Genomic DNA, 18,360 nt, shown 5'->3' with positions numbered 1-18,360 from the left:
CATCTCAAGTTTTAGAAACTCGAGTTCCATATAAAACTCGAGGCTTAAAGACTCGCTTCCTACTGCTAAGTTGGACACGTTTATGCTGCATAGATCTCGAGTCTTTTACACTCGATTTCAAAAAAGAAGTACAAACCCAGAAAAAGAAGAAAGAACCCAGAAGAAAGAAGTACAAACCCCCAAAAAAAGAAAACCCAGAAAAAGAAGAAAGAAGGAAACCCAAAAGAAAGAAAGAAAGAACTCAAAGAAGAAGACCCACAGCACACACAAACCCAGTCTCCATCAAGCACATCCCAATCGTCGATCTACGGTATAGTTCACGATCTCCATCACTGAGCAAACGATCTGAACAAATTACACACAACTCATAAAGATGTGAATGATTTGAAAGAAAAAGCTATGGAAGAGAGATGAAATTGAATGAGATTTGAGAGGTTATAGGTAGTTTTGTTTAAGTCTTCTTCTTCTTTTTTACGCACTGGAACTCGAGAGACTTAGAGACTCGAGTTCCACGTGGATTTAGCATGAAATTTTTACCCATGTTAGCTATCTCAGAACTCTGGAACTCGAGTTTTTAAAACTCGATTTGCTATTGAACTCGAGTTTTAAAAACTCAATATGCTAGTTTTCCACGAAGTCTTCTTCCTTTATCACTCTTTCCGAAATAGGTTTTGGAGCTCCCACATTTTTTCACATCAGCCATATTAAATATATATATATTTCTAATAAAAAACTTTGCTTATGTTTTACCTATAAGCCTCTTTGCCTTTGTCTCTCTCAATTCTCAAAACCCTAAAAGTCTAAACCAACTGTTCTCTCTGCCTCTCTAAGTTGTTCTCTCTATATTCCTGATAGTCCACCGTAGCCATCTCTCCCACCCATGACTAAGCTGTTACCCATCATAGCCATCACAAAATCTCCAATGTTGCAGGCCCAGTTACGCACATGAGATGCTCTTAATATCATGTATCTAATTTTTCCCTCTCTCTTTCTCTTTCTAAATATTTGTTTTTTAATGTTCATTGGCTTTGCTTCTTTTTGTTGATTCCTAGATTGAATTACTGTTGTTGCATAAGTAATATTTTTATTTTAACATCTTTTTGTGCATCATCTATGAATTCCACTGATGCATTATTTTCAAGTGTGATAGTTTCAGTCTTGGAATCATCTTGTGTGTTATGTGACAAATGATCCTGTTCATCTGCTTCAGTTGTGATAGAGTGGCTGATTTCATCCAAAATTAAGTCATCTTGTACATCATCTAAGAATTCAACATTCGAAATACTCTTTATGCATTCCTCTTTTATAATGCTTGCAGAATCCTCTAGTTCATCTATTTTGATTGTGATAATCTGGTGGTTTTCACCATTAAAGTTTTCTGTATCATCTAGGACATCTATCTTGTTAGTTTCTATTGTGTTAGCGTGGTCATCACCACCCTTAATAGGGACCTCTTCTGTACCATCATCCAAATAATCCTCTTTTGCATTCAGTGCAAGCATAATCGACACTAGCCAAAAGAGAGATGCATCCAGGGACACTAAAGCAGCACCACCAATGAGACCTTTTTTAACTATGGAACAATTTGAAGTTGCTCGATTATGGTCAGCCACAATAAAAAAAAGTGGCCCCAATTGCAGATGTTGATCTGCATGCACAATGTATAAAAGAGTGCGAATTTGGTCTAGACCTGGTGTAAAACCATCATTTTACACCATCTAATAGCATCGTGCCACATCAGCATTTCACAAAACAATCAAATACACTTAACACACACAATCACTTCTTAAAACCCACCTACATCATCATCAGATAAGCTTCTAGAGCATTGATGGACTGTAAAAAAGCCACCTGATTCACCATTTTTGTGGTAGAATTCAGCAAAACCTAGAAGCCATCAAGCCCAGATTCAGATGATGGTGGTGCCAAGTGAAAAACTCCAAAAGCTCAGTTGGCTCAAAACCAAAAACAGAAGTAAAAGTGTAAAAAAAAAATAAATAAATAAAAAATCTAATCTCTGATCCAAAGTAAAAGGAAGACCACCCCACCCCCACTATTATTCTCCTCTTTGGCATTTGCTCTCTTTGTTTATTAGCTTAGACTTTGCCTTCAAATCTACCAAATACGCAAGCAAACTCCTTTACACAACCAAAAAAAATTCCAACTTCTTTCACAATCATTAGAGACTTATAGTCTACCTCAACTTTAACATCTTCTTCTTCATTTTCATTTACCAAAAAAACCCAAACAGATCTGGAAAATGCTTTAGCACCATTGAGACTCCACGCCAAATCATCATTTGTAACTAGGCTTGATGGGTTTTGGGTATCACTTAATTTGAACACAAAAACAACGGATCCGGTGGCTTTGTACTATTTGACAATGCTCCGGAAGCTTTCCTGGCGATGGTGTGCAGTGTGGGTTGTTCTGTTGTGCTTGGGTGGTTTTTTTATTTTTATTTTATGAAATTGGGTTTTAAGGAGTGATAGTGTGTGGTAGTATATTTGATTGTTTTGTGAAATGCTGATGTGTCTTGTTATTATTGGAGGCATAAAATGCTATTTTTATGCCAGATCTGGATGAAATGTTTTCCCTTTATAAAATAGTTCATTGGATAAATTAATTAAGACACAATAGTTCGTTTGACATACGTACGCATTTCTATAAAATAAATTAAAGCAACATTGGATACATGAATAAATTTTTAATTTTTAATCTAAATCCTAACAAAGTAAATAAAAAAAAGTCAAAAAATTCTTAACTGTGATTTAAGTGAAATATGGGAAGTTTTTCCATTGATAGACCATGCTTATGACAAAATATCAAAATAATTGGTCTAGTGTTATAATTTTTCTTTTTTATTTTAAATTTTGGATTAGTTTAGTTTGAAGATATGAATTAGTAGAAGAATGTCCTATTTTGTACATATTTTAAGTAGAGTTAAAGATATAATTTTTTAGTGTTGTTCACTTTTTCCTATTAAATGTAAAGTTTATAGGTATTTCTGAACCACATAAAAATTCAATCTAAAAAGAGGAATCATCTAATAGATAGTATAGATAAACTTTTAAATTAAATTATACTAAAAATGACGGTGAAGTCGGTGCTTTTAAATAAAATGCAATTTGAAATTGTTTTTCCTTTGTATGGGAAAAGATTGACAGCCAACCAGCCACGCTTGAAGGTAATAGAAATAGAAATGAGATACATCTGAAAACAATTGTGGGACTCGATGGATACTTGCCACCTGCAGGCTAAATCAAAGCCCAAAAGAACAAAAATCAAATATATATTTATCAAAAATGAAAAGAAAAGAAAAATTATTGCATCACTAATTATGAAGGAAATTACACATTAGGGCAGCAGAAAAATAGTAACAACTAATTCAAAAAAAAAAAAAATCACCTAAAATGGTAAAGTAAAGAACAAGTTGATATCTTATAAATGTGTATAACATTTTTATATCCACTACAGTTTGTTGTGATTCTAGGTGTACCCACAATAAGAGCCAATTTTGTCTCAGTGAAGGCCATGATGCCAGCCAATTAGGATGACATACTACGGAATGTGACTGTCACAAGAGGATCAGGGTGAAAATCAATGAAAAGTATAGCATCGTGAAAACCAATGAAAGGCTTTTGTTAGAAATTTGGGATTCAAACTTCATCTACACTAAAAACAAATCTGTGCTTTAGCCGATGATAAAAGGCAATCACCATGAAACATACATCATATCTTGAAATTCCATTGTATCTATAATAGAAAAAAAAAATTAATGACTAATATTTTTGTTATAGAATTAATCACTAATAATTTAGAGTAGTCTAATTTATCTAGCAAGTAAGTTGGAATCTTTGAGGCAGCTAGCTCCTATTTAGTTTTGGCTTTTCTATTTAGAGTCCAAATTTGGTAAGGACAGGGTGTAAAACCCCTATTTTACACATTCAATAATAGATTGCCACATTAACTTTTTACTTAACGAGAAATAGATCCTATTACAGCTAATAACATCCCAATTAACTACCACTTTCATCAACATCTTTGATTTCAGAACAAACTGAAGCCCAAATCTCATCCTTTCTTATCCAAAATAAAATAAAAAATTGAAATCTCATTGTTCCAGCATCGTTGCCGAAGTTTTAATTTTTCAAATATGAAATCTCATCGTTTTTGTAAGTTTGCTCAAGTTTTAATTTTTCTTGATTTCTTCTTTTTCCCAAAATGGATTTCTAGATTTCTCAATCGTTCCCATCGTTCACTCAAGTGAATATTGTTGAGATCTCTTAATTGTTTCAGCAGTCTCGTCCCAATTGCAGTCGTTATTGGATCCTATGTTTCGTGATCTCAAGGTTTATTTCTCTTAATTTTTTTTTTCTTTTTCCCAAAATGGATTTCGAGATACTGACTCTTCATGTAATTTTGAAAATTTTCTTCTAACCTTGTCATTTAGATTTATGTATCTACTCTATTGCGTGATGAGAGAAGCAGATAGATTTTCATAAAGTTATATTGGTTTATTTGAGTTCTTCCAATTTTTTTCATTTGTTGGGTCTATATTGCTTTTGATTTAATGGATTTTGAGTTTTGTGAAGCATATATTAGTAAGGATGGTAAAATCTTACTTTTTGGATTTAAAGATAGACTGAACATTGGGCTGAATGAATTAGTATTCTTTGAAATAATGAACCCATTCGCCCGTCTATACGTCACACTCACACCCATAGTGTGGACTTTTAATATCAATCAAAAGATTTGTTGGTTAGTGCAGGAATTTTTTAATATCAGTCAATAGTGCTTCTTAATGCTCTTGGAAATTATATATATATATATATATATATATATTTATATATTTTGGAGAGAGTTTTAACCTATAGCGTCCGTTTTTGATGATAATTTTTTATTATCAGACTAAGATACTAATCAGTTTTTGGTGTAGGCAGGGATTGAACCCTAGATATCTTATTTAACAATCATAAACTTTACAAGTTGAGCTAATTTTACTGATCAAAGAAATAGTTTTTTCTTTTTTGATGAGAGGTCAAAGAAATAGTTAAATCAATGTAGTATTAACATTTTGGTACGTAGGTTCCAGTTAACTTAACTAGTAAAGTCTCTGATAGTTGTATAAGAGATCTGGGGTTCAATCCCCGCCTACACCAAAAACTGATTGGTGTCTTGGTCTGATGATAAAAAGCAATTATCAGGAGCGGATGCCATAGGTTGAAACTCTCTCTCAAAAAAAAAAAAAAAACATTTTGGTACAAAGGCACATGCACCATATTGGATACCTTTGGTGTTAATTCTTTCGTTCCGCTTCATAAGATAAGATTTGAAAATGGTACTAGAGTTGTGAACAAACATTCAATTGTGTTGACTTGATTGTAATCATTCATGGTACTAACTAATTACAACAAAATAAAGGGACTAAATCACAATATTGCATAAGAAAGGGGAGGGGTAAATAGCAAAAATGTGATTGAAAGGAAAAGCCAGAAACTTCGTAGAAATCATCACCTCACAAGACTCCCAAAAAGCAAAAGTCAAGAAAGGAATTTAAAATTAAAAGTGGCCTTGCAGGTAGTGCCTAATAATACTACGCACTAATGCCTAATGATAGAAAAGAAAGAAGAATAAAGATCACCGAGATTATAGTTATAGATAGTGGTAGAAAATATAGAGATAGAAGCAACCACGCAAAAAGCCACAAAGCACAAACCCTAGGCTTTTTTATAGTGAAATAAAAAGGAAAAGCAATGAGCAAAATGTTGATGACACCTAATGAAATGGCTATTCTTTTACTTATAATTTTCCGTGCTTATTGTCACTTGTGAAGTTTGGCAAAGTCATTGTTTTTAACAACTCTGGTTTTTGGCTTGTAACCATTACTGATAATATGCTAAGTTCAAGGATTGGCCATATAATCTTACTTTGTGTCGAAGCCCTTTACAAACTCATTGAAAAGCTTCACTACATTTTTAGCATGTGCAATGATCTCTGTATAAATTATAACATCATGTTTATTGTGGGTAAAGAAAATGCAATAGAGTTATATGTTAATAACTGACATTATTTGTTATTTTCCCACTCAGCATTATATGGCTCATTCTTTTTTCATTTTTTTTGGCATTCAGGTATTTTTATGAAAAAGAAAAACACACAGAGTTAAAGATTCATGTCAAGACATTACACCCTTTGCTACAACTCACTAGTCAAGACATTACACCATTTGCTACAACTCACCAACCAATCTAATGAACAAGATTCAAAGGAGACAAAACCAAACAAGGGAGAGACTACAAGCAGAGAAAAGCATGATCACTACTTAGATTAAGACAAAACAGTAAAGTATTTTTTAGTGGTTGAGTAGGGTGTTCAAATGAACCTTGCCCTTGTTGTATGTTCATGGAATGAATTTGAACTTCCAAGAAGAAGAATGCAATTTAGGACAGCAGATTGAATGAGAATCTTGATACTATTATAGGTGGAGTCAATAGTGATTTCTCTGTGTGATAAACTTCTAGATTCATGTTAATAGTGATTTTTTGTGTGTGATAAATTAGCAATGGATAAAACCAATGAAAATTTTTTCATTGTATTAGCACCGAAAAATTATGTTGCTAAAAAAATCAATGAAAAATTATTAAACCTGTCACATTTTTTTTTCCTGAAATTTTCTAATCTAAAATAAAACCTATCACATTCATGTGAAATAAAACCAATCACAATTCAAAATATAGGACAGAGGTCCCGCGAGGTATGTGGCGGTAAACGAAGGTCTGGTGAGGGTTGTGGCAGGAGATAGAGGAGCTAAGGAGGAGGGAGATAAGATTTTAGGGACTCTTTTTCACATCTAGTATAATAACGTGAGTTAGGGTTTTTTTTTTTTTTTTTTTTTTTTTTTTTTTTTTTAAGATGTTATTAGGTGTATTAGGATGTATTGATTTTACAATGAGTCTTAAGTAAAAAGCTAATGTAGCATGTCCTTATTGGTGGTTGTAAACCAAAGGGTTTACACCCCGTCCTTATTGAATTTATTCTCTTAGTTTAGATATGACCTTGTTAATTTCAATATGAAATCAACAAATGGAGAGGTATAAATTTGAATATTTTTGGTAGGTAGATCATGAGAGTGAGAGCTGCTTGAACTTAAAAAAAAAATACTCAATTAGAATTTTAAAGATTCACTTGGTTGATAACTATTGATGTAAAACAAAGCCATCACTCATCACAATTGATTTATTATGTAATGATATAATCATTGCATAAAATATATCAATTTATGTTACATTAATAATTTACTTTTTAGTTGCCACTTCAATAGCTTTATAGTCTAACGTTTTCCATGACAAACTTTAGGCATTATCTTAGAATTTGCTTTAAATTTTTTACAATTCATGAAAAACTGCTTGTAAGAATACTAGTTAAACGAGTACACAAATTGCTCATCATTGGTCTATTATTCCCTTTTGATTAGGAAAGAAAGTAGAAGTAGCTTATTGAACTACTCCATTAATATGCTTAGTTTTTACTTCACAATTTAAATTTTCTTATTATGATATAATTGATTTTGATAATATATATATATATATATATATATATATATATTAAAAAGTTAATAAAATTGATTACTTTATAAAAATCCACTGAAAAGGTACAACAGAAGTTACAGAATATTGTATTATTATTATTATTAAGTTTTTTCAATGAAATTTGTATTTGAATAAATGATAATAAGTTACAAATTCTTTTAAAAATAATTATGTTGGGATAAGATTCTCCCCCATTAAATCCTTCAATTTCCTCAAACTTTTTAGTCAAATGCAAGACATTTAATATTTATTTAATTTTGTATGATTGATAAAAATTTAAAGAAAGTTGACTATTTAAATAGGAGGGGATCTTATTCTTATCCCAATCTAAATTAGCTTAATTAATGGGAGGTATCCCTTAGAAGATGGGGTTAGGGATTTTGAACCCAACACCTCATGGATTTCGTGATGTTTTTAGAACCATTATACCAACTTATTGAGGTTTTAATTATTTAGTTTAGATATGAGCTTGTTAATTTCAATATGAAATATATTAAAAAAAAAAAGTATAAATTTGACTATTTGTTGGTAGGTAGATCATAAGAGCTGCTTGAACTTAAAAAAAAAAAAAAAAAAAAAAACAAAAAAAAAAAAAAACTCAATTAGAATTTTAAGATTCACTTGGTTGATAACTATTGATGTAAAACAAAGTCATCACTCATTGCAAGTGATTTATTATAACAATGTAATTATTGGCATAAATTATATTGATTTATGTCACATTAATAATTTACTTTTTAGTTGCCACTTCAAGAGCTTTAAAGTTTACTGCTATTTATTGATTTCCTTATGAAAAGAATTGAAATTCAAATTCCCATTTTCCAGTTTTTGTAACAATTAATTATTTAAGAAAGAAATTACTTTTTTAAAAGGGAAAAAAGAAAAACAAAATTTACTTTCAGGTCCCATGCTATGAACCACATAAAGAAAAGATAGAAAGTAAAAGTAATCCCTTTAAGAATTGTTACTAATATTGTAGGCAAGACTACAAGAGTTGGCAGTGAAAAACGTGGTTGTTTTGGTAATATTAGGTTATAATAGATATTTTCTGTTGGACCATAAATATTATAGAAGGTGCATATGCCGTAGATTGGGGGTGTATGGCATATGCACCTTTTGTAAGCCTCGGCTAAACTAGGTCGGAAATGAGATTTTTGGCTTAGTTCTTGGGTCATAGTTAGGCTTGGGCTTAGATTGTATTAGGCCACTTTCAAGTTAATCTGCTCATTGGGCTCTACCCATGATATTGATAATTTTGGTAACAAATTGATTTCTTGTCATTGGTATTGAGGGTTTGGGAATAAGTCAAAATGAAATGCGATGTCCACACCTATCGTTAATGATAATTTGGCCCTATGAAAACTAATAGACATAGACACGTATATGGTAATCAAAATTTAATTGAGGGCAGCAAAGAGAATGTACCATGCATATGAACCCAGGGAATTAAGAGAGATATGAAGCTCCAAAATTTGGTACTTTTGTGGATGCAGTGAAAGTGTTATCTTATAAGCTCTATTATGTAATACCTATCAAAACTTTTATTTTCAAAAAATAAAAGCAAGTTACTGTCTTTTCAATTTGGTATTTTGTGGATGTGGGAGGTGTTTGTCAACATATGATGACTTATAAGTACCATATTGGACTCTTGGTAAATTTCATGACAATTGACTTATAAGCACCAATTGGACTCTTTGGAAACTTCACAGCTACCATTCAACATAATAAGGCCATGATGAGAAAGGAGGGGGAATTTCATTCAAATGAGAAAAGGAGAAAAGGATAGCAGAATATATGGTACAAGGCCAGAAAAACACAAAAATCCATAAGCAATTAGGTATAGAAAGAAAAGAAATGGACCCTTAGGTAGGTAAATATGAGTTCGGGGAAAGACAAACATAATTGAAGGGGAGCCACAATGTGTGGTTGGCTGGTGAAGTGGAAGAGTAAGCTATGAATTATATCTCCTCACATAGAAAGAGCCAAACCATTTGTCAGTGACTTCAAATTCTTGGCTTTGTTAATCTAGAGGATGACATAATTGGCCGACGACCATCGACTCTTGGGAAATTTCATGACAATTAATTTCAAGGTTCCTAGACTTTCCTTTTCAATTTGTGGACAAACTTCTTCATCAATTATTTAATTTTTATTTTTTGTTCTGTTTGTTTATAGTTAGATAGCTCCAACAAATAGAAATCTAATATCAAAATATTGGGAAAAATGACAAGAGACCCCTTGAATTATGGAGTAGTAGTCATTACACCCGTTGAACTTTTATTTTGGTCAATTTATTTCTCAAACTTAACAAATTAGCCAAATTAATGCATCTGTTAAGGCTTCTGTTCAAATTAACGACACTCACGTTGACACCCACGTGCAATAGCCAAACACCCAAACCACCTGAGAGAGAGAGAGAGACAAAGCTAGAGTTCAAGCTCAGAGAGAAGCTGAGAGGAAAGAGACACCATGATATTGTCGGAGTTCATGATCCTGCCGCCGCTTACCGTACCCACTGCCGATCTCGTTGTTCCCACTGTCGATCTCGCCATCCTTGGCTCCTCTAGACTTGCTTACTAAAAATGATATGGTCTCTTCAGTGGATTCTTAATCCTTTCTTGGATTCTCCGTGAAGTTGCTGTTGGATTCAATCATTTCAAAGCGTATATTTTGTTTTTTTTGAGGTAAAAGATAGAAAAAATGTCATTATTAAAACGTATTTTTTGCTTAGTTTCCAACGTTTTTCAAGTCGTGTTTTGTCAGTCTGGGTTAATTTGCTTAGTTGATGCGTTCTTTATTTGGGATTGTTTAGTTTGATTTTGATATGGTGTGTTAGTTCTTGTATATTGGTGATTGATATTCTTATGAAGTTTGGCGATGTCGCAGCCCCTCCGTCCCTTGAGCTTCTCTGTGTGTAGACTCCCAAACACACTATTTCTATCAGAGTTGAACTCTAGCTTGCGAATTGCGATGGTTGGACCACGAAGGGCGGCTGTCACTCTCTCATTTGAGCTTCTCTTTCTAGTTTCTATCAGAGTTGAACTCAGTTTTAGTGGTTGATTAAAAAAACACCTTTAGTAATTTAATTGCACGTGAGTGTCGTTAATTTGAACTGAAAGACTTAACAGGTGCATTAATTTGGCTAATATGTAAAGTTTAAGGAGTAAATTGGCTAAAATAAAAGTTGGGGGTGTAATGGCCACTATCCAATAGTTCAAGGGGTCTCTTGGCATTTTTCTCCAAAATATTTACTTAACTTGACTGACTTTTTTTATTATTTATTATTTTTATTATTTTTAATTGCATGCAATTGATTGCAATTTTTTCTTGTTGTGCTTTTACTTTTGGAAAACACAAAAAGTATTTCTTGCTTTCGGCCATGTCCATGGGGCAACCCCACGCCAAACCCACATAAGTGGATTACACAAAGATTTGCCAACTTTTATATATATGGGAGGGTATCAAATGCAAACTTTTCTTTTGAGGTGGGTCACAGACAAACTTTACAACCAACTACTCTTCTTTCTCAATGCGTTCAGTTCTTAATTGTTTCATTTGCTTTGTTTGGAGAGAAGGCATGATTTGTGGAAAGAGTGGTAAAGTTTCTTACGTACGTTTGAATAGATATTAGTGTGGAAAACGCCTGTTTACAGTGCTGGTTGTCTTTTACCAGGTACCTCCTTGGAAGAAAGGAAGAAAAATTGTAGACGCATGTTTACAGTGTTCTTTTTACAAAAAGATATGCATTATTTGTTTTCTCCTACACCCCACTCCCATACTTTCTTCTCTTCGGTTGCATTCAAACGCATTACCTGATGCACTGATCTGATTCCTATTTCTTTCTCTGATTCAATTCACTCATTTCTTAATCTTCTGTTTATAGATACCATGATGGCTTTCCTGAACAATAAAGGAGCCTCTTTTTCTTTTCCTTCCACTCGCCAATGGAATTATGATGTCTTCTTGAGCTTTAGAGGTGAAGATACTCGTGAAGGTTTTACCAGTCATTTATATAAGGCTTTGTGTGACAAAGGCTTTTACACCTTCATCGATGATAAACCTTGGAGGGAAGAAGAAATTTCGGAAGAACTTATCCAAGCCATAAAAAATTCATCGATTTTGGTTATTGTCTTCTCTGAAAACTATGCAGAGTCCATATGGTGCTTGGATGAACTTGCTGAGATTGTTGATTGTAGTGAAAAGGATCATGAGGTTCAAATTTGTCCAATTTTTTACAATGTTGATCCATCAGAAATACAAAATCAAAAGGGTAACTTTGGAATAGCACTGGCTAATCATGAAATGAAGTTCGAGAATAATAAGGACAAGGTGCAGAGGTGGAAGGATGCTCTAAGCAAAGCCGCTAAAGTATCTGGATGGCATTACATGAAAGGGTATGTATCTAATAGATGATATCATGATTCAAGAGTTTACTAATTTTATATTGCTAATCTAGTTTGTCATAACCACTGCATGCAAAAGTATTCTATTTTGATCATATCATCTAGTATGAAGTTAGTTAGTCTACAAAGGTCCAATTACAAGTTTCTCTCATGTATTTTTATACTTCTAATATGATGTTCATATCCATGACAGTTATCAAAGATATGAATAATATTCCAATTACTTTATTTAAAAATGTGTCAGCTGTGTGTTATAACTCACAACTAGATATCTTAAATTTGTAGTTTATCTTATAGTTTAACTAATTATATGTTTTCTTATGCTATGTGATTGTCAGTTGCTCTACATATAAATCTGAATCTCACTTCATTCAAAACATGTTGAAGAGATATCAAGTGCTAAATTAAATTGGATGCCGCTATATGTTGCTAAATACCCAGTTGGAATAAATTCTCGTGTAGAGGACATAGAGTCACTTTTAGATATTGGGTTAGATGAATTTTGCATGGTAGGGATTCATGGCCTTCCCGGAGTAGGAAAGACTACAATCGCAAAAGCTGTTTATAATAAAATTGCTAAACATTTTGATGTAAGCAGCTTTTTAGTGAATGTTAGAGAAAATTTGGGGATAGATGCTGGCATAATCACACTACAAGAGCAACTTCTTAATGACATCTTAGTGGATGAAAATTGGAGAGTGGGCAACATATTTAGAGGAATCAGCTTAATAGAGAAGAGACTTCGTTGTAAAAAGGTTTTTTTAATTCTTGATGATGTCGATGATTTGACAAGAATAGAGAATTTGCTTGGAAAATGTAATTGTTTGCTCCTAGAAGCAGAGTCATTATAACATTAAGAGATAGATGCTTGTTAGCTGCCCTTAAAGAAAAACTTTGTAAAAGTTACAAGGTCAAGGGATTCAAGGTTGAGCAATTAAACAAACATGAAGCTCTTCAACTCTTCAAAGACCATGCCTTTTCGGGAAACAAACCTCATGATGAAGATTATTCTAAACTTGCAACTAAATTCATAGATTTTGCCAATGGCCTTCCACTAGCTCTAGAAATAATAGCTTGTGATTTGTGTGGAAAAGCTAAAGATGAATGGGAAAGTGCATTAGATATTTATAACAAAATCCCCAATGAAGACATTAAAAAAATACTTAGAGTAAGTTACGATGGATTGCATGAAACAGAGAAAGATATTTTTCTTGATATTGCATGCTTCTTCAAAGGTTGGAACAAAGATTATGTTGTAAAGATATTAAATGCTTGTGAATTACGACCTGGCTTTGGTATTCCGAGACTTGTTAATAAGTGTCTCATAACTGTTGACGGCTCTGGTAGATTGTCAATGCATGACTTGATACAACAAATGGGTAAGGAAGTTGTTCGACAACAAGCACCAAATATTCTCAGAAAACGTAGCAGGTTATGTTTTTATAAGGATTCACTTAAAGTACTAACTACAAATAAGGTATAAGTTCTTTTTCTTCATTTGTTTTGTTCTTTAAATTTTTTTCATTACTAGCTACAAGTATTTTATTTGTTGTTTAATTTTTTTTAACATTTTATAAAATATTAGTTCATCAGTATTTTTTGTTTTTTGCTTAAAATTTCAAAACTATTATACATTTTGAAAATTCTATCATTTTCTATGGTTGACTTGATGCTTCTCCAATTAGGGATCAAAAAACATTCGAGGCATAATGTTGCATTCACGTCAACAATTAGAGGTGCAACTACACACTGAAGCTTTCAGAAGGATGGAAAATCTCAAATTTCTAATAGTTGAGAATGTACATATTCATAAACCACTTGAATTTCTTCCCAAAAATTTAATACTTCTTAAGTGGCCCCAATATCCTTTTCACTGGCCATCAGAATATTTTGCTAAACAACTTGTTGCTGTTGAGATGCCACATAGTTGCATTAGATTGCCAAGGCTATTCATGCAGGTATGATTATGTGTATTTTTAAATTGTTTTTGTTAAATTTTTATTTCAAATTTTGTTTTAGTTAACCTTTGATTTTTTGCCCCCTACAGTGCCGGTTAGAAAATTTGACAGACATCGATCTTCAAGGTTGTAAATTTATTACGATTTTACCTAAATTATGGGTCCCAAATTTAGAGAATTTGAACCTCTCTTATTGTGAAAACTTAGTTGAGATTGATGAATGCTTTGGATATCTTGAAAAGCTTAGAATATGGTATCTCAATGGTTGCATAAAACTTCAGTTTCTTCCAAGCCAACTCAGGTTGAAATCTCTTTATTCTTTTTATCTTACTGGCTGCTCAAGGCTTGAGAAGCTCCCTCATTTTCATCAAGAAATGGAATGTTTAAAGGGTTTATATTTAAGTGGGAGTGGTATTAGAGAGGTGCCTTCATCAATCGAGCATCTCACTAAGCTTAATACATTAATCCTTCATAATTGCAAAAACCTTCGGGATCTTCCAGATAGCATTTATAAATTGCGAAGGCTTCGGGAATTGTGGACTTCTACTACCAAATTGAGACCGATGTGCAATTCTTTTGATAGCTCTTCCGAGGGCTATGAATTATATCTTTTAACGATGCCTAACTACTTCCCTGCATTGGAAATTTTAAGTCTATCTTCAAACAATATTGTTACCATCCCTGAAAGCATTAGCAGATTTCCCAAATTAAAATACCTTTCTATTACGAATTGCAAGCTTCTTCATGAAATTCAAGGACTTCCCCAATCGATAAGAGAGGTTCATGCGAACAATTGCATGTTGTTGGATACCCAATCAGCAAGCAGGCTATTGAATCAGGTCTCTCTCTTTCTAAATACCTTACGAGATTTGCTAAATGAAAACATATCTTGAATTTTCTAATTGCATGCAGGTAATAGAAATGACTGGGATTTTACCAAATAGAGTATGTGGCAGTGCAAGAAGCACCAATTACTTCCCATCTGAAACTGAAGATGGAGACATATCAATGGATCGGCAGTTCTCCAATTATTTCCCATCTGAAACTGAGGGCGTTGAATATGAAGATCGGGACGTTTATCGAATTATGATTTTTTGGGGAACTAAGATGCCAGAATGGTTTAATCATCAAAGTGTTGAAAATTCCATATTTTTCTGGGCTGGTCGCAAATTTCCAAAATTGGTTGTCTGTGTTGTTCTTGGACGAGAGGGCTTTTATGGCTCTGTTGACATTTCCATCAATAGTTATAAAAAACGTGAATATGAGCATATTAGACACTCTGGAAATAATTGTAATCTACATTTATTTTCTCCACCTCAACGGTCTCTACAGGAGCATTTGAATGAATCAAATCCAACTGACCAGAATCATGTTAAGGTTTCATATAGAATCCATTACCAGAATCTTGTTGATGTTACATATAGAAACGCGAATGGTATAAAAAGGTGGGGGGGGTCCACGTAGAATGCACCTGTCCTTCTCAAGAATTTGCTATACCTAACTTGCCCCTTATCACGGCTGGACATGATGATGAAGTTGATTACAACAAATGAATACAACTTAGCCTTGGTGGTTTTTGTTTGTTAACTTCAGTCTCTATTCATTGTCGTTTCTTTCTGTTTTCTTCTTGCATTTGATGACAAGGTATGTTTCCCCTTTTGATAATACTGTTTCATTTGTGTCTTTTACCCAACGGCAAAGGATATCATATCAACTTATAAATATTTATTGTGTTTCTGTAAAAACAATTGGGAACTGAATAAGTTTCTGAACTGAATAAGTTTCTGTAAAAACAATTGGCAAAGGATGTCACAATTGTGTCTTTTTTGGTTAATGAAATTGATTGGGATGGTTGCAGTTGAAGTCACTGGTAGGCCCTAGATTTCCTTCTACCTTGGATGTGAGCTCAGTCTTGTCTTCTTTTGTATGATTTTGTTTTTTTATATCTGATTTGTCAAACTGAGATGCAAAATTTCTGCTCAGCTTACCATGTGGCCTTATTGTGGTGAGGAAAAATCTTGCAATTGTTTCCTGGTTTTATTTATTCGTTTAGACTTAATTGGTTTCTTAATTTAAAATGGCTGTGCATTTTAATTTCGAAGAAATGCACATTTTTTCTTATTTCTTATTGTTGTTATTTTTCCGAAGTAATGAAAAAGTCTAAGAAATGGGACACAAGAAATGCAAATTCTGGAACAGCTTTCAAGATTATCTTCTGTATAATCCTAACAAGTTATGAGGCTGATATAATACTGGCCAAAATTGTGTGCAGTGACATCTTCCTTATGTGTAATTCTATATTTTAAACATCGTAAGCATTAGATAGTATTTCAATTAGGTAGTATCACTGTCCTCTGCCATTATTTCTTCCGGTTCAACCTGAATTACTTGAATTTTACAACTAGTGAACAAATCTATCAAAGGCCCATGTAAATATGAAAATAAAATTACATTCAATGCTTAACTGGACAAATGAATTAAAGTTAGATTTTATTCAAGTTCATTAAAATCCAACTCTTTTATTCTTTAAGAACAAGCCACATTGCTTTGGCCACGGACTGTTTGTAATATTGATGCAAAAGGGACATCTCCTGAGATAGTTCTTCTAACTCCTATAGATAAATTCATAATTCATAATTCACCATTATCACATTGCTTTGGCCACGGTCTGTTTGTAATATTGATGCAAGAGGGACATCTCCTGAGATAGTTCTAACTCCTATAGATAATTCCTAATTCATAATTCACCATTATCACATTGCTTTGGCCACATTCTGTTTGTAATATTGATGCAAAAGGGACATCTCCTGAGATAGTTCTAACTCCTATAGATAATTCATAATTCACCATTATCATATTGATGCACAAGGGACATATTCTGAAATAGATACAACTCCCTTACATAATCCTGAACTATCATAAATGAGAAAAATGTATAACCAATTCCATCAAATAATGGGAAAGAAAATTAAATAATCCCATGCAGGGTGAAGAGATGTTCCCATTTATGCAGCAGCAACAGAGGCACTCTCACTCTCTGTACATTGAAATCGAACAAATGTCATCCTTCATCAAAGAGGAAATGAAATATAATTTTGAAACAAGTAAATACTCAAAATTCTGATAGCAAATATAACAAGTTTTTCATAATTTTTACTTGAAACATTGGGGAATCACTGTTAACATCTTAGAAGAAACCACCCAGTGGAAGATCATAATTCTCGGGGAAAAACAGCAACAAAAATCATAATGACTAGTAGTAGGTAATCCATGTCATATAGGTACCAGAAAACTAATATATGATTCGTTCAAACCATGCATATGACAAAGAGAATTCCATTGGCACTCCTTTATGCTAAATTCTGTGTCAAAAACTTCAGCTGTAATATCAAAATTTCATTGTAGTTTTATTTTTTTATTTCTATATTTTTGCACTGTATCAAGCTTTGCTGAATTGCATGCAGCAAAGACTCAATGGGAAGTACTGATTATAGATGAAGCTGCTCAGCTTAAGGAATGTGAATCCACCATTCCTTTACAACTTCCTGGCAACTGCCTCCCTATTCTCATTGGGGATGAGCGGCAACTTCCTGCAATGGTTAAAAGCAAGGTTTAAAGTTTTATCTGTCTTTCTGTCTTTACGAATTATTAATAGATTTCATGTATCCTTAAAATTTGCTATTATCTGGTTTCTGAGAAAGCTGAATTTGGAAGAAGTTTGTTCCAGTGGCTGGTATTACTAGGACAAAAGAAAGAACTTCTTATTGTCCAGCACAGGATGCATCCATCCATAAGCTTATTTCCAAATAGGGTGTTCTATGCAAATTAGATTTTGGATGGCCCCAATGTCAAAGAAAGAAGGCAGGAAAGGAGTTTCCTTCAGGGAAATATGTTCGGCTCCTACTCTTTCATTAATGTAGCACATGGAAAAGAGGAATTCAATAACAGCCACATTCTCAAAAATATGGTTGAGGTTGCTGTGGCGTCTGAGATAGTTGCAAGCCTTTTCAAAGGTATGTCTAAATTTGGAACTAATCCTAATCTCAATTTCGTTGAAATGTTAGACTAGGAATTTTAAATTATGGTCAGCTTGATGATAGATCATTTTATGAGTACAATGACTCACTTTTTTATTTGTTTCTCTTGCCACAGCTAAAGAATCTATTTGCACAAATAAGAAAGTTAAAGTTGGTATCATCTCACCATACAAGGCACAAGTCTTTGCAATTGGAAAGAAGGTGAAAAACTACAGTGCTGATTCTAATGATGACTTCTCAGTTAGTGTTCGCTCTGTTGATGGGTTCCAAGGTGGTGAGGAGGATGTGATAACTGTCTCTAATGGAGTAGTTGGTTTTCTTAAAAATCATCAAAGAGCAAATGTGGCACTAATCCATGCAAGGTAATACATTC

The 18,360-nt window shown here is 33.2% G+C and overlaps 3 protein-coding genes across 3 annotated transcripts; all 3 read left to right on the top strand.

Moving 5' to 3' along the window:
- Positions 1 to 11,480: 11,480 nt before the first annotated feature.
- Positions 11,481 to 12,002, top strand: LOC115985661 (TMV resistance protein N-like). The gene has a single exon (XM_031108580.1). It carries the CDS (start codon positions 11,481 to 11,483, stop codon positions 12,000 to 12,002), a length of 522 nt encoding a protein of 173 aa, XP_030964440.1.
- On the top strand, positions 11,893 to 15,429 carry LOC115984010 (disease resistance protein RPP2B-like). Its single transcript, XM_031106883.1, has 5 exons — positions 11,893 to 11,983; positions 12,331 to 13,469; positions 13,678 to 13,950; positions 14,040 to 14,789; positions 14,863 to 15,429. The coding sequence occupies exons 2-5, from the start codon at positions 13,347 to 13,349 to the stop codon at positions 15,412 to 15,414; spliced, it is 1,698 nt and encodes a 565-aa protein (XP_030962743.1). The 5' UTR covers positions 11,893 to 11,983; positions 12,331 to 13,346; the 3' UTR covers positions 15,415 to 15,429.
- Positions 15,430 to 15,509: 80 nt separating this feature from the next.
- LOC115985660 (uncharacterized ATP-dependent helicase C29A10.10c-like) lies at positions 15,510 to 18,353 on the top strand. The gene is made up of 4 exons (XM_031108579.1): positions 15,510 to 15,594; positions 17,415 to 17,560; positions 17,780 to 17,963; positions 18,103 to 18,353. The coding sequence occupies exons 2-4, from the start codon at positions 17,546 to 17,548 to the stop codon at positions 18,351 to 18,353; spliced, it is 450 nt and encodes a 149-aa protein (XP_030964439.1). The 5' UTR covers positions 15,510 to 15,594; positions 17,415 to 17,545.
- Positions 18,354 to 18,360: the final 7 nt, after the last annotated feature.

Source organism: Quercus lobata, chromosome 4, assembly GCF_001633185.2.
Source record: "Quercus lobata isolate SW786 chromosome 4, ValleyOak3.0 Primary Assembly, whole genome shotgun sequence".
Lineage (NCBI taxonomy): Eukaryota > Viridiplantae > Streptophyta > Magnoliopsida > Fagales > Fagaceae > Quercus > Quercus lobata.
Note: the sequence above shows the minus strand (reverse complement) of the source record. Positions and strands in the feature narration are given on the sequence as shown.